At 37.2% G+C, this 26,020-nt stretch overlaps 1 protein-coding gene across 1 annotated transcript in view; it reads left to right on the forward strand.

The window, feature by feature from the left end:
• Positions 1 to 241: 241 nt before the first annotated feature.
• Positions 242 to 26,020, forward strand: part of Atp13a5 (ATPase 13A5) — a 103,385-nt gene continuing 77,606 nt past the window's right edge. The window contains exons 1-5 of the mRNA XM_020162164.2: positions 242 to 689; positions 22,238 to 22,411; positions 23,548 to 23,694; positions 23,896 to 23,966; positions 24,072 to 24,152. Of these exons, the coding sequence (XP_020017753.2) occupies positions 627 to 689; positions 22,238 to 22,411; positions 23,548 to 23,694; positions 23,896 to 23,966; positions 24,072 to 24,152 (536 nt within the window). The 5' untranslated portion in view covers positions 242 to 626. The remainder of the gene's footprint in view (positions 690 to 22,237; positions 22,412 to 23,547; positions 23,695 to 23,895; positions 23,967 to 24,071; positions 24,153 to 26,020) is intronic.

The raw sequence follows: 26,020 nt of genomic DNA on the forward strand, positions 1-26,020 counted from the left end.
ATCTTAAACCCTCACATCAATTCTACAATTATCATCGACATTTCACATGCTAGAAACCGAAGTTCAGATTTGAAGTGGTTTGTCCCGAGTCATCAGTAGAGTAGGCATTGGAACTGAGTTTTCTGATTCCAGAAAGATTCCTGTATTCCCTATCATGAGCCTGCCTCCTTCCTTCAATTCTCATTGCCACCCTCACTATGCTTATTACTTCCCTAAATTCCACAGAGTTTTTATACATTCCTCACTGGCTAATCCTTTTGTCTTAAGATTTTAGCAAAGTGGTCATTCCCATTCATTGACTGAGACATTTATGGACAGCATGTGAAATTATTTCTTTCTAGTTCAACAACTTTTTTCCCTCATCATTCCTTAACTCACATCTAGCTCAGTAAATAAACACTAGGAAGAAAAAAACCAGACATCAAGCAGATAGATTAGCAGACCAATCCTGTGGCTAAGGAGAGATTTCCTCTTTTTCCTTTGTTGGTCTAATAGGCAAGGTATGTGCCAACAGATTTTATAAGCACCTGAGAACAGCAATGACAAGTACAGACTGAGTTTACAGAATCCCAGTTGACATTTCCCCACGGAATTATCCAGGAAGGACCCTAACCAGTCTGCTTTACATGGAGGAGAGCAGTAACAAGGACCATCGGGCTTTGCTCAATCAAGGAGAGGAGAATGAACTGGTGAGTTTTCCCTTCTTTTTATTATTTTTCTCAGAGTGTCGAAGGGTCTGAGCAGGGGCTATTTTCAGCTACATTAGAGGATAGATCACAGTACCTATGGGGCTGGTTCTAGGACCCAGAAACATTTGGGTCTGATAAGGCTCCATGAGAGCTGCAAGCTGTGATTTTCAGGTGGAAGAATCTGCAAGGGTTGAGCAAGTTATGCCTCTGGATGGTGCAGTTCTTGCCATCTGCACATGTGGAGGACCATGTGAGTTTTCTAGATACTTTGCAGAGTGTCTGGGGTATATTCCCATATGTGCTCATTGAGGTGTCTCCCCCTTATTGTCTGAGTAAGCACAGAATTGGATAAACTCTGGGATGAAGTCATGCTTTTTTACTAAGACCAAGAGAGGCTTTAAGCAATAAGTGCCAAAGAAGGAGCAATGTACAGTCTGGGATTTTAACATATATGTAAAAAAAACCCCTCACTTCTGCAATTCCTTTTCCTATTGTCCCTTCTATCAAACATGTATAAATATTGAAAGTGATCATTGAAAACTTGATAACTCCTATAGTGTCTATTTAGTGCTCAGTAATTCATATTTATAATTTTACTTAGTCCTCAGAACAAAGAAGGAACTAATCTTATTTCATAGAAAAGAAATCAGAAACAAGGGAGGTTAAGTAACTTGCCAAGATCATTAGCCTACAGCAGACAGGCTGGGAATCCAGCCCATTTCTTGGCTCTTTACCCTGAAGCCTGTTCACACTACAACAGTGACCCTAGTTAGGCAATGAGTAAAGGAGAGAGAAGGGGGAAGGGTCAGAAGAAGGGTGCACTGGGGTGGAAAAGAACCAGGGAAACATGGTTCATATTTCAGAAAGGTGTCACTTTCCTGTCTGGCCTCCCCGGTTCCCTATGAGAGCTGTGGGAAATTCATAGCTGCTCTCTCTTCCACCTATTCTTGTTTGTTAATCTTAGGAAAATAAATGATTATGTCCACAGCTGGGCTAACCAATAAGATAGTCATTGGCCATCTGTGGTTTTTGAGCACTAGAAAAGTAGGGTCCAAACTGAAATGTGCTACATATGTAAAAATATTTAGCAGATTTTGAAGAACTTAGTAAAAAGTCCTATTAATAACATATAGTTGGTTACACATTAAAATTACAATATTTTAGATAGGTTGGATTGAATAGACTCTATTATGAAAATTAATTCCATTTGCCTGTTTTTACTTCTTTAATATGGCTGTTGAGAAATTTAAAATTATAAATATAGCCTGTATTTATGTATTATTGTACCACACTGAGCTCGATGATGGTACAATGCTTTAAAATCTTCAGACTGTGGGGATTCAAAGAATTAAAATATATTCACCTGTGTTCACTGCTGAGTGACTCTGTGCCAGGTCTGATGTTTTTTAAACATGTAAATGAGTGTTCATGAAAACCTTATGTTACTTTTTATTCTTTAACTAGGCGCTGTGTTTGTAGAGCTGATAGCCCAATATTTTAATTCTCCCAATCAGAGGGGGACAAGGGTATCACAGGATTAAATAATGGGCCAGCTGCCAGAGTTTTCTTCCTTTTGGTGAATAATCAAACACTTCTAGAGACATCCCACCAGAAACTTCTATTCAGAATCCTGCTATGCTGACTTCCTACTGTCAGGGCATTCTGGAGAGAGGAGGCTGGCTGCAGTGTTCTCTGTCACAAATCTTACTCTTGAGCAGAGCACACACGGTAAAATCCTATTTCAGCCCATGAAGTAATCCACTGGGTCAGGTGGGCCTGGTGGAACTGGGGATCACCTAAGTGCATAAGGTAAAGGAGTTGTGACTTAGTTCCAGGCAATCACTATCCTGTGAATCAATAGCCCAGTGTTTTCATATCTATTGAGTTTTAAAGGAAGCCAGAAAATGTGGAGTTCTGCATGAAATGGCCTGGTTAGATACTTTGGAATTGCATTTCTAAAACATAATCAGCAGGTCAACATAAACTTGGGCATGGTTTAGTACCTGCCTTGGGGACTGCTAGTTGTTGACTCTTAAAGTGCCTCCTCACTTGCTTTTCCTTTCCTGAAGGTTCCCCATGACCCAATCTGACTTCTACTTGCATTCATCATTTTAAATGAAAAATCAGTTGTGATTGTGTGAGATTTGGGGTGAAAACTAGACACAGTTGGAGCAAACAAATTCCTTCAATCAAACACCCAGGAAGAACCTAAGCACATGGGGAAGGCCTGCTAATTATTCAAGCTGTTGTGGACTATTTTGCTGAGCTTAGCATGGATATAAAATATTGCATTAGTTTCATGAATTGAACACTGTCTCCTTCCCATCTCCTGTTCTCAGGTCCTAACTCCTCCAAGGTGGGGAGCAGCTAATGCTCATTGTCCTGGACAGGTGCTGGGCATTTAACAAGCAATATCTCATTTCACCTACACAACAGCCTAGCGGGAGGGACACACACCCTTACTTTCTAGGTCTTTATTGACTTTCCCACCCACTAAGTCTAATAGACTCCTTTTCTTTCTTTCTTGCCCAGAGCTTCCTTCAATTCTTCCATTTTCATTATTCTTGATTTTTCTTGAGGTCCCATCAAGACCAATAGCCTCACTGACAGCCCACAGAATATTTCACAACACAGATCTTCAATGAACTGGGAGTTCTCAGGCTGTGTAGCACAATATCTAGTAGAATGGGCTTTGGCTTCAGACTGATCTGGGTTTGAATTTTTGTTCTGTTAGGCGGTTACCTAACTTGAGTCACTTGTAAAATGGAGATAGTAATACCTATTGTTTGGGATTGTGACTAGGGTTAAATAAAGTAGCATAGCTTTTCCAATAACATCTTTTATAGAACAATATTAAGAGTTACTATATTAATGTCTCCTTTTTTTCCCCTATCATTTAGGTTTGAGAAATACAAGGTGTAAAGGGTAGGCAGGTAACATCAGTGTTTCTGAGTCTGGAACACACTATAGCTCTTTGTGATCTCTAAGGGTGCATGATGGTGTTCTATATTTTCCACATAGATATGGAATTGTGTGTGTGTGAATGCACACAGATTCTCTCCTGAGCATTGTACTACCATGGAGCCTCCAGAGGAAAGGTTGAGATATTCTTAATGAATGATGAGTATTCTTTTATCATTGTTACCCTTTTGGTAGGAAAAAAGTTATTCACTCTCTTCTCAGCCAGGCACATCTGGAGGCACACTATGTGCACATCAGCCTCTGCCTCAGGATTCACATGTACTTGCTGCATTCACTTTCTGAGGATGGTCTTGATTCTGGCCCTAGCAGAGACACATATATTTACTCATCCGAATTACAAAGCCCAATTGGTCTACACTTGCTCCTCTTCTGTGGGGACACCCACTCCTCCTGGTGTTGAAATCCCAAGCAGAAGCCCCAGAAAGAAAAATGGCTATTTGGTGAGGAGGACACAGAATTGATAAAAGAGCATTTCATGTCATGGTTATTTTCTTCTGCCAAACGGAGAAGCCCTGTGCTCTTAGACAGCAGATCTGAGCTTCTGTTAAAGCTCTGTTGCTAATCACATGGTTGTGGAAGTGTTTTTTGCACCTTGCCAGCTGCCTAAAAGCAATACCACTTACCTTCCTCACTGCACGTTTTGTGAGGGTAATATACAAAATATGGAAAGTGCTATGAAAAATAATGTGTTTGTTTACATTGCATTTATGATGTGCAAATGGAAAAATGCAGCATACAGTTATGAGGTGAAATAGTTGTTGAGTGCATTTCTCATTTCTCTGATTAAAACTTGGGGAATGAAAATTGCTTGAGTTCTACCATTACAAAAACAAATAATATGTGAAGGACTGGTATAAAGATCAGGAAATTTCAAATAATGTCACGAATTCCTCATGCTCCATTCATGGACATTCCCCTCAACTCTCCCAACACATTCAAAGGATTAATATTGAAAAGTTAATATTGATATTTAAAAGCCAGTCCTATAATCTTTCGTCTGACTTCTGTCAACACTTATATGAACAACCTGGATGAAGGTAAGCTTATCAATCTTCAGTTGACATCTTGCTGTGAGGGAGAGATAGCAATGTAAGTGACGGGGAGATTTTCTCTAGGCTGGATTGTGGGAGAGAGTTTTTATTTTAAATTATTACTAAATATTAGGTGAGAGTATTGGTAATGTAGGCTTTGAAGTGTTTGATAAAATTCTAGTTGCCCAGTGTGATGTAGCTATTAAAAAACTAGTCCTACTTTGAGCACATGATAAAAGTGAGAGCACACAAGGGAGATATGAGGATAGGTAAGACACCTAAAAAATTAGCTAGCATTTGTTGCTCTTAATGCAGAGAAGCTAAAGCAGATACCTTAAAAGCAACTGAGGCCAATAGGAAAAGGGGACCAGGAACTAGAGAAAAGGTTAGATCAAAAAGAATTAACCTAGAATGTAACACACATGCACAGGAAATCAATGTGAGTCAATGCCCTGTATAGCTATCCTTACCTTAACTAGCAAAAACCCTTGTTCCTTCCTATTATGGCTTATACTCTCTCTACAACAAAATTAGAAATAAGGGCAAAATAGTTTCTGCTGGGTATTGAGGGGGTGGGGGGGAGAGGGAGGGGGCAGAATGGGGGTTAAGGGAGGGGGTGGGTGCAGTGGGGAGAAATGACCCAAGCCTTGTATGCATATATGAATAATAAAACAATAAAAAAAAAACTAGTCCTAGAATGTCTTAATAGAAGTCTGTTGGACAGAATAGAAGAAATAAATAGTTTTGCTATAATTTGTACTTTTTAGAAAACCTCTAGGGAGTTAAATTTAATTTTAAAGCTCATACTTTCAGAGAAATTACATTTATAGTGTATTTGGAGTGAAACCTATATGTCACAAGTAAAAACTGTTTGAAAGAAATTGGCAAGAGTTCCCAAGAGAACAGTCATGGTGGTTATTTCCCATAGTTGAGTAGCTGATGTGGAGTGCAAAATGGAGGTTTGAGTTTCCATCCTGGTTTAATTTCCTTATAAAAGAACTTCCCAATTACAGTGAAGGAAGAATCTTAACATGACACTGCCAGTGGTCACTTGCCCTTATGTAGTCTCTTCCAGTTAAATGTGGGCAGAATCTGTAAATATAACATAATATAATTATATAAATATATATTTACATTTTAATATATTTATATATTGTTTATATTGTATAATTTATATAATATAAATATAATATAATGTAATTCCTGTGATTATGCTATGTCATCTTGCAAAAAGAATTTTACAAGTGTAATCAACATGTACTCAGCTAGGTCAATGAAAAGGGACTGAGTGGGCCTGACCCAACCCTTTAAAGGAACTGGGTCGTTCCTGAAGATAGAGGAACTTAAAGCATGAAAGGGATTTATATGGAAGGCAACTATGCTTACCATTCTACCATGCAAACACCTGAGAGGGATTTGATATAGAGACATTCCCCATTGGTATTTTGAAGACGGAGGATGTAGTGTGGCAAGAAACTCTGTGTTCTGTAAGAACTGAGAGTAGCTACCAGTTGCCAGCCAGCAAGATAATACGGGTTTCCAGCTGTAGGGACTTCAATCCTGATAACAGCAATTGAACTTGAAAGAGGTCCCTGGGAACGTAGATAATTAGAGGAGATAAACCACTTGGGGGTATAACACAAACATACATAGAAATACCAGAAGGAAACTCCCTATATGGCTACCTTTATCTCAAACAAGGAAAAATGTTGTGTTTTTTTTTTCTCTTTTCTCTTCTGGAAAATTGGAGGCAGAACAGATCTTGCCCAGGGGAGAGGATTGGCACCAGTGGGAGGGGGGAGATGTAGGGAAAGGGAGTAGGAGGGTGAATATGGTGCAAAAAATGTGTACACATGCATGTAAAAGCAATACTGATACCTATTGTAACTTATTCCATGAATCAGGGAAGCGGGGCAGGGGGAGAGATAAAGGGGAGCACTGGAGGGGGTGAATTCAAGTATGATATATTTGATACATTGTAAGAACCTTTGTAAATGCCACAATGTACCCCCACCAGCACAACAATAAATCAGGAAAAAAATAAAAGAAGTCCTTGGGCTCCGAGAAGAAGCACTGCCTAGACAAAACATTGAGTTCAGTTTTATGAGGTACTGAGCTGAGGATCCAGGTAACACAGCAATAGAAAATTGACCAGCAAGAGAATGTTGTACCTGTAAAATTCTGAAAAACTGTGTAGCAGGCAATGCTCATCTGAAGCATGGTGTAAAGCTTTTTCCTATTGGGGAATTTGGACCAAATGATCTCTGAGGCCCTCTCCTGATCTGTGATGCTCTTATTCCACAAATGGCCTGCAATAGCCTTGTTGTCCCATGACCTTCATAGAGGGAAAAGTCTGGTTCTAGAAAATGTCTTTGCTAATCAGTCCAGGCATCTCATTATCTCCTGGTCCACACTTCTTCTCTCACCATTTGCCTCACCAAACAAGAGCCCTTGGTTGCATTTTAACTTTCAGGAAGACCCATATCAGCACTTTTGTTACAGTACAGTTGATTGGCATTAAGGGAATGCCCATGACTGAGAGTGATGTGTTTATCTCTTTGGTGTTGGGTTTTGATTCTTACTGCTGGAATGTGAAAGATGTTTTACTCCAGAAAGAAAGCACAAGGGAAAATATAATAAGCTGACCTATTCAATAATTGTTTTAAATATATCCTAGGTTCAGTTTGCTTTATCTACAAAAATGATAATTTGTAATATAAATAATAATACAATAAAGTAGATTTCGTGGATTATGAGAAATAAATGAGATCTAAGTAAGTGCTCAAGAAAGATTTATTTGTCAAACATAGACAATGATCATGAAAGTGATCTAAGACATCTCCCTACACAAAGGGAGCTCCAAGACATGAATGCAAGGCATACTGTCTGAAATTACCACTAACAATGCTTGGTATTTAGTGAGAACCAACAAAAATTTCACATGTGGCCATAGCCCTAACGATCTTTTGCAAACCTGCCATACAGAGGAAGAAGCCTGGATTAGGAGTGACAATGAAATACACATGTGCTTTTCACAGAGCTGGCATCATAGCTTAGAGCCAAACTGCCTATCTGGCTCTGGCTCCACAGCCTCTGTTCTTTATACTCCATCTCATTGCATTCTAAAAGCTATCACTTCTGCTCCTTGCTCCCTCACTTAACAACCACAATTTAAACTTGCCGAGCTTTAGACTTTTCACATAAAAAGTGTGCCTGTTTATAAAATGTGACAGCAGTAGTTTGATATAGCAGTTAAAAGTTGGGGATATGGCATGAAAAAAATAAGTTCAAATAATACCTCGACCACTTAAGCAGATGTTTGACTTGGGGAATCCACTTTATGTCTTTTGATGCCTCAATTTCCTCCTTTACAAATGAGAATAATACCAATAACTATCTTCTAGGGTTGGTGTGTGAAACTAGTAATACAATGAATACACCAGTTGTGGTGGCTCACCACAGTTCATTGGGAGGCAGAGGGAGGAAAATCACACTTTGAGGCCAGCTCAGGCAATGTTAGCATGAGACCCTATCTGAGAAATGAAAAAGCAAAAGGACTGGAGTTGTAGCTCAAGTGACAGTGCAATTGCCTAGCAAGCATGAGTTCCTGAGTTCAATTCCTAATGCCCCAGAAAGAAAAGAATGCATACAAAGCATTTAGCACACTTTGAGCACTCAGTATATGTCAAGAGTTAACATTATCTTAGGGAATACACAATTCAACAAAAGTCCAGTAAATTAATAGTAGCTAATCCCACTGGATTTATTATGAAATGATTTGATGACAGGCAGTATGCAGAACAAAATGTTATTTCTAAAAGTGATTGATTTGATGGCTTAAATGGAGTTTTTACTTTTCCCAAGGAGTGTAAGTTGTCAAAACTGAAGTCAAGTAGAAGCTCAAAAGAAAATTACCAACTTTAGTCTGGTGGTGTCTCACACTTGTAATCCTAGCTATTCAGGAGGCAGATATCAGTAGGATCTGGTTGGAAGCCAGACAGGGTAAATAGGAGACCCTATCTAAAAAAAAACTCATCACAAAAAAAGGGCTGGTAGGGTGGCTCAAAGTATAGGCCCTGAGTTTAAGCCCCAGTACTGCAAAAAAAAAAAATCTGTATCTATATCTATACCTATTTTTTTCTGTAGTTTCACATGTGAAATTAGTGCTGAGGACTTTGTGATAAAAAATGAATTAATTCAAAGATTAGCTAACTATAGTAGCTTATATACTCAAGCATGCACACACAGATGAGTATAGTCATTCTTCACTCTTACAAGAGGAAAGCACTGTAATAGAGCACCTACCTCTGATGCTTAACCAGTGTGATCTTGGATATGGTTGCTTACTATTCATGGGTTTAGCCATCTCAAATATTTTGTTGAGTACCCACCACTTACAGGTATAGTAGTGTGTGATAAAAATGCTTTGGAATAGCTTTTGTAAATACAGCTGATCTGAATATTCTTATAAAAATCTAGATTTCTCATCAGAAACAAAAGAGTGAAGGAACATTACTACTTAGAGAGGAAATAAATCAAGTCTGTACAATACCCTTTGTGCTCTTTGCCTCAACTAATAGGTGGCAGATATGAACTCCTGGCCTCAGGGAATAACAGCTTGTTACCATTACCAACCTTACCCCAGTATATTTCAACTGAAAACAAAAATTGTCACTTCTCTTCTCCTTTGGTTGAAACTATTATCAAATCACCTGTTCACATTGATTATCATCCCTTTTTACTTTTTTTTATAGCAATACTCAGGTTGGAACTCTGGGCCTAGCACCATCTAGGCAGGTGCTCTACTGCTTGAACCACATCTCCAGGACTTTTGGACCCGTCTAGTTTGGAGATAGGGCCTTGTTTTTTGCCCAGGCCCGACTGGGCCACCATCCTCCCAATCTCAGCCTCCTGCATAGCTTGGGATGATGGGTGTGAGCAACCAGTGCCCAGCTTATATCTCTCTTTAATCTTTATAACTATTCTTCCAGGTACCTGGTATTAATATTTCCCTGACTACAGAGGTTGAAACTGAGGCCACTTGGGTAATAAATGGCAAGACACTCTATCACAAGGGGCCGTGTGTAATGGGCTTGACAGTCTGATCTTCTCATTCACTTTCCAACATCTTTACATTCATGACGCCTCTGGATTCTATTTGTTTTCCTCTTATGACACAAAACATTGCTTCCCTCTCCCTCCTCTAACCTGAATTTCTTATTGGATTTTATTGGATGTGTACAGGTATTTAGGAGAAATTTGAGTGACTTGACTGCATCAGAAGAATAATCATTTAAAAATTATACTTGAGATTTATTGGTCAAAATAAAAACATACTGTGACAAAACTCTAATCACAACACATTGGCAAACCAAATGAAAGCATCTAGTTAACAGAGTACCAGATAATGTAGTGATTCTTTGGCCAAAGTCTCAAGTCCCGCGGTCAGCCACATACTTCAGGGAAAACTGACAAATGATTTAGAAGGAAGTTTTTATCAAGGCCTATGAGGCCAATTTATCAAGGAAGCGAAAAGATTACTTCTAGTCATCTTTGTTCGAGGAAGCACATCTTTCAGGACATTACTCTGACATTTACAAGTTTCTTTCCATCATTCTTTTTTTTCTTTTCCTCTTTTTTCCTCCATCTTCCTGTCCCCCTCCAGCCCCTGTCCCCTTCCCTCTTTCTTTATAACAGTGAGAGAAAAAAAAAAATGTGGGACTATTTTGCTAATGAGATGTCCCTAGCCAAAAGAAGTGTCTTTCACAGAAGCCACTTTGCTTGTCTTATTGGGTTCTTTGTTAGGGTTGTGATTTTACCTCTCTTTGAAGGAAGTCAGCTCTTATGGATCATTAACACCATATAATCTTCCCAGGTCACCAAACCTCCCATTCCCAAAGAAATCTCTTCTTTGACTCTTTTTCATTTATTAAGTTCTAAAATTTTGCTGTCATTTTTTTCTTTTCCAATTTAACCCTGTTAAAATAATTAAAGTACCTTCCCTCTGCTTATAACAGTGTGCTTATAAAAAAAACTTACAGTACTTTTTCTTTCTTATATACTTTTTATTGACATATATAATATAGTGTGTCAATAAAATGTGTTGATATTTAGTGTATAGTTCAATGATTTCTATCACCAATTACTTCTGCTCATCTCAAATGCCATATAAGTAGAATTGTGTAATGTTTTATAGTACTTCATTTCCTCGGTATAATATCTGAAAGTTACCCATGTTGGTGTGTGCATCAGAGGTTCATTCTTTTTTTTTAAATTTCTTTGTAACATACCATCATATGAAAACACAAAATGTATTATCTTTCTCCCACTGAGAGACCTTTAGATTGCTTCCAGTATGAATACAGCTGATTTAAATAAATATTCTTATAAAAATCTTATAGGGAACATGTGCATTCCTTTTTTCCTGCATAAGAATGTAAGAGTAGAGTAGATAGTCATATTTTTAGCAATAGAGATTTAAAAAAAATGCTTATACAAATTTATATTTCCATAACAATGTGCAAGAGTTCTGGTTGCTCCATGCCCTTACCATCACTTGGCATATCAATATATTTAAGTGTAGCTATTCTGTGATTATAGCATTGTGTCATTGTATCATTGTGTAACTTCACAATTAGTCTTCATTTATGGCTATGTTCCTTTGTTCCTACTTTGTTCCTTTTTGGAATTGTCGTGGCTATTCTAGGCTGTGACCCAACAATGTAGTTTTATTTTTAAATTTCCTTAGTGATAGGGTATTGAACATATTGGATATTGTAGGCCTTTGGTAATCATCTTTTGGAAGGTGTCTATTCAAATGTTTTGTCCATTTTTATTGTGTTTCTATTTATTTTAAATTGATTTGTAGTAGGTTTTCACATATTACAAATATACATCATTTTTCTTTATAAAGACATAGATAAATAGACCTTATACAGAGCTAATATTATCTCCAGAGATCTTATGATGAGTAGAAGCTTTTCATCTTAATGAAAAGACCCTGAGTTCAATTCCCAGTACCACAAAAAGGAAATCTTAAAATGTTTAGAAATTAAACAACACATTACTAAATAACATATAAATGTCACGAATAAGAAATTGCAGTGGACATTTGATGATTATAGATGAAATAATCCTAAAATCAATTATCTAAGTAGGGCAGTGATATAATAAAAGGGTAATACATCTTCACCAAATGGTATTTATCTTAGGAATGCAATGATTTGAAAACTAGTATTAACAGTCAGGAAGAAAATCAGAAGGTCACCTCAATAGATACAGAAAAAAGACAGAATTCAAGTTGCTTTGTGACTTAAAAAAAAAACAAAAAAACTCTCAACAGGCTTGAGGTGTAGCTCAGTGGTAAAGCACTTGCCTAGCATACTTAAGACCCTGGGTTTAACCCCCAGCATGCAAAAAACAAAAAACAAAAATAAAAAAACAACCCAGCAAACTATGACTAGGTAGACATATCCTTTAGCTAAAATCATGCTTATTGATGAACTATCGAATGTTTTCTCCCTGAGGTCACAAACAAAGCAAGCTTGTCAACAATTACCACTATTATTCATTAATACTTTGTCTCCATTGATTGAGATGGGGTCTCCCAAACTTTTTGCCCATGCTGGCTTTGTACCCTGATCCTCCCAATCTCCACCTCTGGAGTAGCTATGCTTACAGGCTTGAGCCACTGTGCCCAGATACCCATTTGAAGATTTTGAAGTTACTTCCCAGTTTAATCATAATGCCATGTTTTATATCTGAGAACATGGTCAGTTTAGGTAAATATTTTGTGTACTTGATAAAAATTGAATTGTGCACCTGTATTTCAGGTTCAGATTTTTCCCTGGGGCTAAATAGCTATCTCCCTTCTGATGAAATGCCTTTTCTCAGAGCTCCATCAGCACTCCTCACACATCTGCCAGGGCACTTTGCTGCTAGTGCTGAAATTGTCTCTTGATTCACAACTGTACTACATGATTCTTCCCTTGTGCAGGGAACTGAATCCTTTTCTGTTCTACTCTCCTAGTGCTTATGATACATAATAGGTGCTAGTTTACATTTGTTGAACGGAATTAATCAAAGCTGGTTTCTCTGTCCAGCCTCTACAGGCACTGGGAGTGGCAAACAATGAACTCCATGCCCAGCTATGATTCTGGTGACCTTTACTAAACTATTCCCTGTGCCAGATCTTATTACTGTGTAGCACAGGACTCCTACCTGCCACCTGGTTCAGCAGAAACAACAAAAAACAGCAACAACAAAAACCACTACCGAATTCTTCTGTTGTTGTCTGTTATTTTCTGTATTTGTCAATTTGGTCAATTTATCTAAAGTAGTTGTTCAAACTGTCTACATTCTTGCCAATTTTTCCACCTGTTTATTTTACCAGTTAGCAAGAGATGTTGTGTCAAAATCTCCAATGCTGAGTAGATTTAAATTCTATCAATTTTGCTTTATAAATTGTGAAACTATTATGTTACATGAACAAAAATTTAGAATTCTTATGTCTTTCTGTTGAATTTACCATTTAGCTTATAGAATGTCATTTCTCTCATAATATTTCTTGTCTTAAACATTCTTAAGGAAGCATATTTTGGCTGGTGTTAATATACTTTATCAGCTTTCCTTCCTTAGTGTTTGCATGGTATATTTAATCTGCTTTCTCTTTTTGATTTTCCTGATTTTCTTTTTTATAAAGTGTGTCTCTTATACACAGCATATAGTATGTTGTTTATTACCTAGCCTAGCAATCTTTGTGTTCAGTCATAGTATTAAGAGCATTTAATGTGATTATTAAATGTAACTATTGATACAGGTGGATTAAATTTCATGATGTTGCTATGTGTTTCACATTCATTGTTTATTCTTTTGTTCATGGTATTATAGCATGCGCCAGTTTTCTACACTAACATCATCAATTTTGTTTTTAATGGCTCTACCACAGGCCATTGTTTTGATGTTGTGCGACTTATTGAACCATGGCTAACATTTCATTCTCCCAACAATTTTGCTATTACAGATAATGCTCACTGAATGTCTTAGATTCACCACTTTTCCTTTATGTATTATTTCATTAGGATATACTTCCAAGTGAGGAATTATTGATTAAATGGTAGAAACACCTCTTTATAAATTTTATACAATTTGTATCCTTAAAGAATTTTTTTCTAATTCATGTGGTTATTAACAATATGAATTTATAATGATTTCACTGCAGTCTTGTAGCATTGTGAATTTCTTTTTTAATTAGTATGAAGTTATGCAGAAAGAGCTAAAGAGATGCCAGAATTATGATTACCAATGTCAGTGTTTTGTTTAAATAAACAGAAAAAGGGAAAGTTGTTTGTGATGAGCTCATTCCGGTTACAAGCTGGACTAAAATTCCAAATTGTTCTGTTTCTGTTTTGCACACACGTGGGCTTTGGCAGTAACCCCTTGTAAATAACTCACATAATATGTGAACTGGTATATATATTTGATTTGGGTCTAGTAAAACTATAATTTAGAAATAAAAACAAAGTTTATGGAAGCAGAGGGGATATAGAAAGAGAAGGAGAAAATCCAACTGGAAATATGTTTAAAATCAGGGTGAAAGAATGTCTCTAAACTAAATTAAATCTTTTCATGAACAATCTCAAAGTAGAGTGACTGCATCACTAAACTTAATGAACACTTTTTCCCACCTGAGTGATACTATTTAGTATCAGTGGAAAGGAACTCTCATAATTGTAATTACTTTTCAGAGTATTTACATAGACATTATTTTATCTGAGCACAACTATCCTGTATGGTATGTATTTCCAATTATTTTGTAGAGTATTACTTCAAAGTGAAATGAGTTACCTTAGGTTTATAGCTAATGGTGAGCTGAGGAGTAACTCAAACATAACTTCTGTTTCTTAAACCTGTGGCTTTCTACTATGTTTCAGGATTACTTTCAACAACTGTTATTATACACCGAGTTATGAGGAAAAGTTAATGAACACCAACATACCTAAGGTGAAAACTTTTCCAACAAATTAAGCAGAGAGATTTGTTATATGAGAGCATGATCTAAACTGGCATAATATTCGAGAGGTTCCAGAACCAACAGTGCTATAGAAAAATCTATTTTCAGTAAAAACTTATTTTCTTGACATTACAGCTCTGCAATTTGGACATGGGAATTCAGAAACAGAAAACACCAGCAGCAACAACAAAATCCAGCGAAACCTAACATAATAGTACAGTGGACACGGCATCCATTATTGGTGTATAATCAGCTATCTGTCACTGTGACAAAATACCTGAAAAAAACCAAAACATGGATGCAAAAATGTTTATTTGGCTCACAGTTTCAGAGGTTTCATTCCATGGTGATCAGCTCCATTACTTTTAAGCCTGTGGTAAGGAAGAAACATCACTGTAGAAGGCAGACCTCACTGTAGTTAGGAAGGAGAGAGAGACTGGAGCCAAAATATACCCTTCAAGCCAGTGCTGGTGGCTCACACCTGTATCCTTAGCTACCTGGGAGGCTAAGATTGGAAGGGTCTCAGTTCAAGGACAGACTCCAGGAAATAGTTCATGAGCTCTCCATCTCTAAATTAACCAGAGCAAAATGGGCTGGAGGTGTGGCTCAAGAGGTAGAGTATCTACTTTGCAAGCTTGAAGCCCTGAGTTCAAACTCCAGTCCCATCCAAACAAACAACAAACAAACAAACAAATAAAAAGATACCCTTCAAAGTCACACTCCCAGGGACACACTTTTAACAACGAGGCCTTGACCTCCTAACAGCTCATTCAGCTATGAACTCATGAATGGATTCAATGAATTAATCCAAGGGTACGGTTGGTTAGTTCCTTTGTGGTCCAATCACCTATCAGTGGTGCCTTGAGCTAAGAATCACACCTTTAACACGTAAAGGACATTTCATATCAAAACGGTAACAATTGGCATTCTTTTGGGGATTCAAAATACACTAAATATTTACCTTTTGAAAATTTTGAAACAATGCCATGAAGCCTCACTGTAGAAGCTGGAAACTAGAAAATGTCTTTAAATAACCAAAGCTATTTCCCCCTAAAATCTTATCTCAAGTCTATTCAATTTATCACAAATGTTAACTAATCCACTATCAAAAGTACAGCATAAATAAATCTATTATCAGTGTAAATGTTGATATCAGCATAAATATAAATTGCCTTTTGAAAGTCTTTCATGTCCATGGAAAATCCCTTAATTTGTAGCATATTGCTTTATTTTTTTTTTTCATTTTTCTTTTATTATTCATATGTGCATACAAGGCTTGGTTTATTTCTCCCCCCTGCCCCCACCCCCTCCCTTACCACCCACTCCACCCCCTCCCGCTCCCCCCCTCAATACCCAGCAGAAACTATTTTGCCCTTATCTCTAATTTTGTTGTAGAGAGAGTATAAGCAATAATAGGAAGGAACAAGGGGTTTTGCTGGTTGAGATAAGGATAGCTATACAGGGCATTGACTCACATTGATTTCCTGTGCGTGGGTGTTACCTTCTAGGTTAATTCTTTTTAATCTAACCTTTTCTCTAGTTCCTGGTCTCCTTTTCCTATTGGCCTCAGTTGCTTTAAGGTATCTGCTTTAGTTTCTCTGCATTAAGGGCAACAAATGCTAGCTAGTTTTTTAGGTGTCTTACCTATCCTCACCCCTCCCTTGTGTGCTCTCGCTTTTATCATGTGCTCATAGTTCAATCCCCTTGTTGTGTTTGCCCTTGATCTAATGTCCACATATGAGGGAGAACATACGATTTTTGGTCTTTTGAGCCAGGCTAACCTCACTCAGAATGATGTTCTCCAATTCCATCCATTTACCAGCGAATGATAACATTTCGTTCTTCTTCATGGCTGCATAAAATTCCATTGTGTATAGATACCACATTTTCTTAATCCATTCGTCAGTGCTGGGGTATCTTGGCTGTTTCCATAACTTGGCTATTGTGAATAGTGCCGCAATAAACATGGATGTGCAGGTGCCTCTGGAGTAACAGTCTTTTGGGTATATCCCCAAGAGTGGTATTGCTGGATCAAATGGTAGATCGATGTCCAGCTTTTTAAGTAGCCTCCAAATTTTTTTCCAGAGTGGTTGTACTAGTCTACATTCCCACCAACAGTGTAAGAGGGTTCCTTTTTCCCCGCATCCTCGCCAACACCTGTTGTTGGTGGTGTTGCTGATGATGGCTATTCTAACAGGGGTGAGGTGGAATCTTAGCGTGGTTTTAATTTGCATTTCCTTTATTGCTAGAGATGGTGAGCATTTTTTCATGTGTTTTCTGGCCATTTGAATTTCTTCTTTTGAGAAAGTTCTGTTTAGTTCACCTGCCCATTTCTTTATTGGTTCATTAGTTTTGGGAGAATTTAGTTTTTTAAGTTCCCTGTATATTCTGGTTATCAGTCCTTTGTCTGATGTATAGTTGGCAAATATTTTCTCCCACTCTGTGGGTGTTCTCTTCAGTTTAGAGACCATTTCTTTTGATGAACAGAAGCTTTTTAGTTTTATGAGGTCCCATTTATCTATGCTATCTCTTAGTTGCTGTGCTGCTGGGGTTTCATTGAGAAAGTTCTTACCTATACCTACTAACTCCAGAGTATTTCCTATTCTTTCTTGTATCAACTTAAGAGTTTGGGGTCTGATATTAAGATCCTTGATCCATTTTGAGTTAATCTTGGTATAGGGTGATATACATGGATCTAGTTTCAGTTTTTTGCAGACTGCTAACCAGTTTTCCCAGCAGTTTTTGTTGAAGAGGCTGCTATTTCTCCATCGTATATTTTTAGCTCCTTTGTCAAAGATAAGTTGCTTATAGTTGTGTGGCTTCATATCTGGATCCTCTATTCTGTTCCACTGGTCTTCACGTCTGTTTTTGTGCCAGTACCATGCTGTTTTTATTATTATTGCTTTGTAATATAGTTTGAAGTCAGGTATTGTGATACCTCCTGCATTGTTCTTTTGACTGAGTATTGCCTTGGCTATTCGTGGCCTCTTGTGTTTCCATATAAATTTAACAGTAGATTTTTCAATCTCTTTGATGAATGTCATTGGAATTTTGATGGGAATTGCATTAAACATGTAGATTACTTTTGGGAGTATAGACATTTTTACTATGTTGATTCTACCAATCCATGAGCATGGGAGATCTCTCCACTTTCTATAGTCTTCCTCAATCTCTTTCTTCAGAAGTGTATAGTTTTCCTTGTAGAGGTCTTTCACATCTTTTGTTAGGTTTACACCTAGGTATTTGATTTTTTTTGAGGCTATTGTAAATGGAATTGTTTTCATACATTCTTTTTCCATTTGCTCATTGTTAGTGTATAGAAATGCTAATGATTTTTCTATGTTGATTTTATATCCTGCTACCTTGCTATAGCTATTGATGATGTCTAGAAGCTTCTGAGTAGAGTTTTTTGGGTCTTTAAGGTATAGGATCATGTCGTCTGCAAATAGGGATATTTTGACAGTTTCTTTACCTATTTGTATTCCTTTTATTCCTTCTTCTTGCCTAATTTCTCTGGCTAGGAATTCCAGTACTATGTTGAATAGGAGTGGAGATAGTGGGCATCCTTGTCTGGTTCCTGATTTTAGAGGGAATGGTTTTAATTTTTCTCCGTTAAGTATAATGCTGGCTGTAGGTTTGTCATATATAGCTTTTATAATGTTGAGGAACTTTCCTTCTATTCCTAGTTTTCTTAGAGCTTTTATCATGAAATGATGTTGGATCTTATCAAAGGCTTTTTCTGCATCTATTGAGATGATCAAGTGGTTTTTGTCTTTGCTTCTGTTAATGTGGTTTATTACGTTTATTGATTTTCGTATGTTGAACCACCCCTGCATCCCTGGGATGAAGCCTACCTGGTCGTGGTGAATAATCTTTTTGATGTGTTGCTGAATTCAATTTGCCATTATTTTGTTGAGGATTTTTGCATCAATGTTCATTAAGGAGATTGGCCTATAGTTCTCCTTTTTGGAGGTGTCTTTGCCTGGTTTTGGGATAAGTGTAATAGTGGCTTCATAAAATGTGTTTGGCAGTTTTCCTTCCCTTTCTATTTCATGGAACAGTTTAAGGAGGGTTGGTATCAGTTCTTCTTTAAAGGTCTGATAGAATTCAGCAGAGAATCCATCAGGTCCTGGACTTTTCTTTTTGGGGAGACTCTTGATTGCTGCTTCAATTTCATTTTGTGTTATAGGTCTATTCAGGTGATTAATTTCCTCTTGGTTCAGTTTTGGATGATCATATGTATCTAGAAATCTGTCCATTTCTTTTAGATTTTCAAATTTATTTGAATATAGGTTCTCAAAGTAGTCTCTGATGATTTCCTGGACTTCCATGGTGTTTGTTGTTATCTCCCCTTTTGCATTCCTGATTCTACTAATTTGGGTTTTTTCTCTCCTCATTTTAGTCAGGTTTGCCAGGGGTCTATCGATCTTGTTTATTTTTTCAAAGAACCAACTTTTTGTTTCATTAATTCTTTGTATGGTTTTTTTGGTTTCTATTTCGTTGATTTCAGCTCTTATTTTTATTATTTCTCTCCTTCTATTTGTTTTGGGATTTGCTTGTTCTTGTTTTTCTAGGAGTTTGAGATGTATCATTAGGTCATTGATTTGGGATCTTTCAATCTTTTTAATATATGCACTCATGGCTATAAACTTTCCTCTCAAGACTGCCTTAGCTGTGTCCCATAGGTTCCGGTAGGTTGTGTTTTCATTTTCATTGACTTCTAGGAACTTTTTAATTTCCTCTTTTATTGCATCGATGATCCATTCTTCATTAAGTAATGAGTTATTTAGTTTCCAGCTGTTTGCATGTTTTTTGTCTTTACTTTTGTTGTTGAGTTCTACTTTTACTGCATTGTGGTCAGATAGTATGCATGGTATTATTTCTATTTTCTTATATTTGCTGAGGCTTGCTTTGTGCCCTAGGATATGATCTATTTTGGAGAAGGTTCCATGGGCTGCTGAGAAGAATGTATATTGTGTAGAGGTTGGATGAAATGTTCTGTAGACATCTACTAGGTCCACTTGATCTATTGCATATTTTAGATCTTGGATTTCTTTATTGAGTTTTTGTTTGGATGACCTATCTATTGATGATAATGGAGTGTTAAAGTCTCCCACAACCACTGTGTTGGCGTTTATATATGCTTTTAGGTCTTTCAGGGTATGTTTGATGAAATTGGGTGCGTTGACATTGGGTGCGTACAGATTGATGATTATTATTTCCTTTTGGTCTATTTCCCCTTTTATTAGTATGGAATGTCCTTCTTTATCTCGTTTGATCAATGTAGGTTTGAAGTCTACTTTGTCAGAGATAAGTATTGCTACTCCTGCTTGTTTTCGGGGGCCATTGGCTTGGTAAATCTTCTTCCAGCCTTTCATCCTAAGCATATGGTTATTTCTGTCGGTGAGATGAGTCTCCTGTAAGCAACAAATTGTTGGATCTTCTTTTTTAATCCATTTTGTCAAACGGTGTCTTTTGATGGGTGAATTAAGTCCATTAACATTAAGTGTTAGTACTGATAGGTATGTGGTGATTCCTGCCATTTAGTTATCTTGGTTGTTTGAAGGTTTGATTGTGTGTACCTAACTTGATGTTACTCTCTACTGTCTTGCTTTTTCTTATCCTGTGGTTTGGTGCTGCCTGCCTTTTCGTGGTTAAGTTGGGTGTCACTTTCTGTGTGCAGGATCCCTTGCAGAATCTTTTGTAATGGTGGCTTTGTGGTGACATATTGTTTTAGTTTCTGCTTATCATGGAAGACTTTTATTGCTCCATCTATTTTGAATGATAGCTTTGCTGGGTAGAGTATCCTGGGGTTGAAGTTATTTTCATTCAGTGCCCGGAAGATCTCACCCCACGCTCTTCTTGCTTTTAATGTTTCTGTTGAGAAGTCTGCTGTGATTTTGATGGGTTTACCTTTGTATGTTACTTGTTTTTTCTCTCTTGCAGCCTTCAATATTCTTTCCTTAGTTTCTGAACTTGTTGTTTTAATGATGATATGTCGTGGAGTAGTTCTATTTTGATCTGGTCTGTTTGGTGTCCTGGAGGCCTCTTGCATTTGTATGGGAATATCTTTCTCTAGATTTGGGAAATTTTCCGTTATTATTTTGTTGAATGTATTACGCATTCCCTTCGCTTGCACCTCTTCTCCTTCTTCAATGCCCATGATTCTCAAGTTTGGTCTTTTGATGGAGTCGGTGAGTTCTTGCATTTTCTTTTCACAGGTCTTGAGTTGTTTAATTAGTAGTTCTTCAGTTTTTCCTTTAATTACCATTTCATCTTCAAGTTCTGAGATTCTGTCTTCTGTTTGTTCTATTCTGCTGGATTGGCCTTCCGTTTTGTTATGCAGTTCTGTTTTGTTCTTTTTTCTGAGGTTTTCCATATCCTGGCTGTTTTCTTCTTTATTGTTGTCTATTTTTGTCCTGAGTTCATTTATCCGTTTATTCATTGTGTTCTCTCTTTCATTTTGGTATTTATACAGTGCTTCTATGGTTTCCTTTATTTCTTCTTTTGCTTTTTCAAATTCTCTATTTTTATTGTCTTGGAATTTCTTGAGTGTCTCCTGTACATTTTGGTTGACCCTATCCAGTATCATCTCTATAAAATTCTCATTGAGTACTTGTAGTATGTCTTCTTTTAAATTATTCTTGTAGGCTTCATTGGGTCTTTTGGCATAGTTTATCTTCATTTTGTTGGAGTCTGGCTCTGAGTTTCTGTTCTCTTCATTCCCCTCTGGTTCCTGTACTAATTTTTTGCTGTGGGGAAACTGGTTTCCTTGTTTTTTCTGTCTTCCTGTCATTGTCCTTGGTGTTGTTACTGTCCCTGTACTGTGTGTAATTAAGTATTTTCTAGCTTGTAATAATAACAATGGTAATATTGAGAATGGAAGAGAGCATATTGCTTTAGAAAACAGTACATACTATTTACAATAGTCAAGCTTTAGAAGCAGCCAGGTACCCCATGACTGATGAATAAGTTAAGAAAATGTGATAAGCTGGGTGCCAGTGGCTCATGCCTATAATCCTAGCTGCTCAGGAGGCAGAGATCAAGAGGATCACAGTTCAAAACCAGTCTGGGTAAATAGTTTACAGGACCTTAACTCAAAAAAAAAAAAATCACAAAAAGGGCTGAGCCTTGAGTTCAAATCCCAGTACCACACAAAAAAAGGAAAATGTAGTACATATACACAATGGAGTTTCATTCAGCCATAAAAAAGAGTACATACATAAAGACAACATATCTGGTTCAAAATGAGATATTTTATAAAAATAAATACATAGAAGCAAATAAATCTGCCATTTCCTCATTCCTCCTGTCTAATGGTTTAGTTTCTTATGTCAGGGTAGTAAAAGCAGTCATTTTTTTAACTATATCAGCTGACAGCTGCAGTCAACCTGATTCAACCAGTTGATGCAGGATTTCTGTCTCTTTAGACATCCCTGTTTCTAAAGTTTGTGTCTTTTGAAACAAAATCATATATTTATATGAAAATTAAAAAATAGAGTGCTATTTTATTTACTCTCCAGGAGCTGTTTGGTTACCATACCCAGAATCTACGGAGAGTCCTGTGCCTTGTCACATCCGTGCTGACTGGAGGGGTTCTTCAGCTGGTGCTCTATTGGAAGCCTGAGTGGAGGGTGTGGGCCAACTGCACCCCATGCCCTTTGCAAGAAGCAGACACTATTTTGCTGAGGACAACAGTGCGTGCCCTTCTGTTTCCTATTTTCAATACCACAATCATCATAGAAAGACAAACTCTGCCTGTTCTCACTTATATGTGCAAGTTGATCTTGCAGAATGGAAGGTAGAATAGAGGTTACCAGCACCTGGGAAGGGTGTGGGGAGGGAAGGATGGAGGGAAGATTGCTAATGTTACAAAGGTGCAGTTGAATAGGTGAAATAAGTTCTAATGTTTTACAGCACGGTCGGATAACGTAGTTGACACAGTTCAACTATTTCTATTTCAAAATAGCTAGTAGAGAGGATTCTGAATGTTCCCAATATGAAGAACTGATAGATGTATGAGGTTAGCCTAATTACTCTGATATGATTATTACACATCAGCTATATGTGTTGAAATGTCACACTGTTCCTCATAAATATGTAAAATCACTACATATCAATTAAAAATAGAAACAATTGAAGAAAAGAAAAGCCATATTATCTTTAATACTGAATCTATGGTCTAACCAGTGGCTAGCCAGCATTCTAGAGTATAGAACTTCCTCTTTGTTAAGAGTGTCCCTAGACCAGAATAAAAGGAGACCAAACTATCTCTACAATTTGTGTGCTCTTTTTGGGCCTAACAATGGACAGACACTTCCTTCACTTCATTTCTAGCATGTCAGGCTAAGGGGGGGTGTTACCAGCCTTTCCGTGAACAATGGCTATCAATGTTACAACTCAGAGGCCATAATGTGAGAATGATCACTCACTTTTTCAAAAATACTTCTTTTGGGGGCATATTAGACATTTTAAACATCTAGATGTCATTTAAAAACAGGTAGAAATAATTTCTTCGACATGAAGTTTTTCTGCAAAGTATTTTTCTCTTTATCCCCTAGTCCAGTGATTCTCAAACTTTGTACAACCCAGAATCCTCCGGAGGGCTCATTGAAACACAGACCATTCAGAGTTTCTGAATCAGTAGGTCTGGGGTGGGCTGAAAGTTACATTTCTAGTGAGTTCTGAGATAATGCTAATGGTCATGTTTGGAAAAATGTTTTGTCTCAAACTTTGGGAACCACTGGCTTAGCATATGGTAGGTATTTGGTTAATTGAACACTTTATTGAATAACATATTTGAGAATTTCATGGACTGGATTGTCCTTTCTAGGATGAATTTCAAAGATACATGAGGAAGAAGGTGCTCTGTCTACCCTTATCCACACTGAAATTTCCCATAAGCAAGAACCCAGAAGAGCCTTTGGTGGCGGACAGCCACTCTGTCATAAACCAAGCTGTAACAAAGCCTGAATTAAAAGTAAGTGATTTAAAGAGTGCAATGCTATGTCATGTTTGCAGAGAAAGAATAAAAATATTTATTGATCAATGTTCTGCATATAGCACTGTCAGACTGGGCATGACAGCTATGTATAAAAGAAAGTGAGCCCCCTAGGGCTCACTACCTTTGGTGGGCTTTACCTTGTGAATGACACCTGTTCCACCACATTTGTAATTGCAGTTGCGATGCATCCAAGTACAAAAAATCAGATATGTTTGGGATTACTTGGAGAAGCGGTTTCGGAAAGTTGGGTAAGCACAACTTTTTCCTCACTAAGACATCAGGATGTAGGGGAACAACACTGGTTTATTGAGTGCCATGAACTGAAGTGTGGTTCCTGCCTCATCACATCGTAGGTTGTTAGAAGACAGTAACTCCTGTTATGACATCCACCACACGTTTGGATTGGGTCTGAGCAGTGAAGAGCAAGAAATCAGGTAGGATTTATAATACTCCTTGAGCCAATGTATTGGCAGGAAAATGAAATATCAAATGGGCTGTGTTCAGTGCACTGTTTTCATGCTTCATCAGCTTCATATAATTTGTTGGCATAAGACAGATATTCTAAATTCTTCTCTTAAGCAAACTTATTAAAAAGAAAAGACTAAAAGAGCAAGGCAATCAAATCAAGTTTGATCTTTTCTCTCAGGTTTGTAATCTTTTTTGTGTTTTCCTTTTTATCCTTTCCTCCAAAAGTCTTGAGTCATTCCATAAATATCAGCTTCTTAATCCTCCAAATCTTCAGAGAGCCAGAAAGGCAGTATTTCATTTTACAGCCCCGGGGTGAGGATTTTGTCTGTTCAGTTTGTGGTGTTGTTCACTGCTGTGTGCAGCACCCAGAGCAGTCCCCCATTCATGATAGGAGCTCAACAGATGTCTGTAGAAGAAGTCAATAAATGAACGCATGCATTGATTTGTTAACAACATGTTTCTAATACACCAGGCCTTTGTAAGAAACCAGGGATCTAAACAGAAAAACCTAGTCATTGTCTTAGAGACATTCACTAACAAATAAGAAAGACAAAAAATAGTGACAGTCATGAGACTGGTGCTTGTAGAAGCACATAGATTGGGAAACACTCATACACATATTAAGTTACAGTGAAGGAATTCCCTGCTCCCTTCAACTAGTACTTGAAGTGGCCAATTTGGTGAGCCTGAAAGGAAACATTGCTAGTCTTCCCCAGAATCTTAGTAATCCCTTCACTTCTCATCCATTTTTAAAGACATTACTTGCCTAGTCTTCTTTGCAGTCAGTCAGAAACACCAATTTCCAAGCTAACAAGCAACTTAGTACTTAAAATATTGGTTTGGGGCTCTACTTCTAAAATCTGATAATTCTGTAGGAGTAAAGGGGGTACTTGTGAAAGAAGTAACCCTGCATTTTTAGCAAATACGTCCCCCATAATTCTTACACAAATCAAGTCTAAGAATTATTGATTTATTGTTTTTAAGGTTTTTCTCTGCCAGACTATTATGATAAATGAACCAGGCATCTAAAAAGGACAAGACTGCAAAATGCCTTAGAAGTGGTATCATTATATGTCATATATATTATATATTCAGATGAATGCTTAATATATTGAAATACAAAAAAGTTTTCAAAGTCATCAGAAACATATTGGTAAAGATGAATGGTGCAGGAGGTGAATTCAAGTATGATATATTTGATATATTGTAAGAACTTTTGTAACTGCCACAATGTACCCCCATCTGGCACAGCAATAAAAAAAGAGGAAAAAAATTGGCTAATAGCATTAAGAACTAGATGTTTAAAGAATTAATCTAAGACATTTAAGACATCTCATTGATAGATGTAGATATATTCTGCCCAGGAAATAATTTCCACAGGAAAGATTTCCCATTAGTGTAGCTAGCTCATATTTGTCCTTATTTATCAAGTGCCAAGCTTTAATAAACATCATACATAATTAAATTTAACTCTGGTCCACACAATAAAAAATATGACAATCTAATAAGCAAGACAGAGTATAGTATCCCAAATATGAAAAATGGAGGAGACAATAATCTTATAAAACACAAGCATATTTTATTTTATAGGCATGTCTAAATGGAGGGCAAAAAGACAGAAAGTAGGATGTAGAATATTTTTCCTTTCATTTCTTAGGGTTAGATTGAAACCTTTTTGAAGAAAATTAAATGTGATTGATTGGCTGGATAGTTTGCCCATTTCCTAAATGGATTTGAGCTTGCTTGCATTAAGAAACAAAAACACAACTTGAGGAATGAAGGAAGGGGAACCTGCAAGAATCTTAGATAATAAAAAGCTACAGAATCTAAATGC

The sequence above is a fragment of the Castor canadensis genome, chromosome 5, assembly GCF_047511655.1.
Source record: "Castor canadensis chromosome 5, mCasCan1.hap1v2, whole genome shotgun sequence".
Classification (NCBI taxonomy): Eukaryota; Metazoa; Chordata; class Mammalia; order Rodentia; family Castoridae; genus Castor; species Castor canadensis.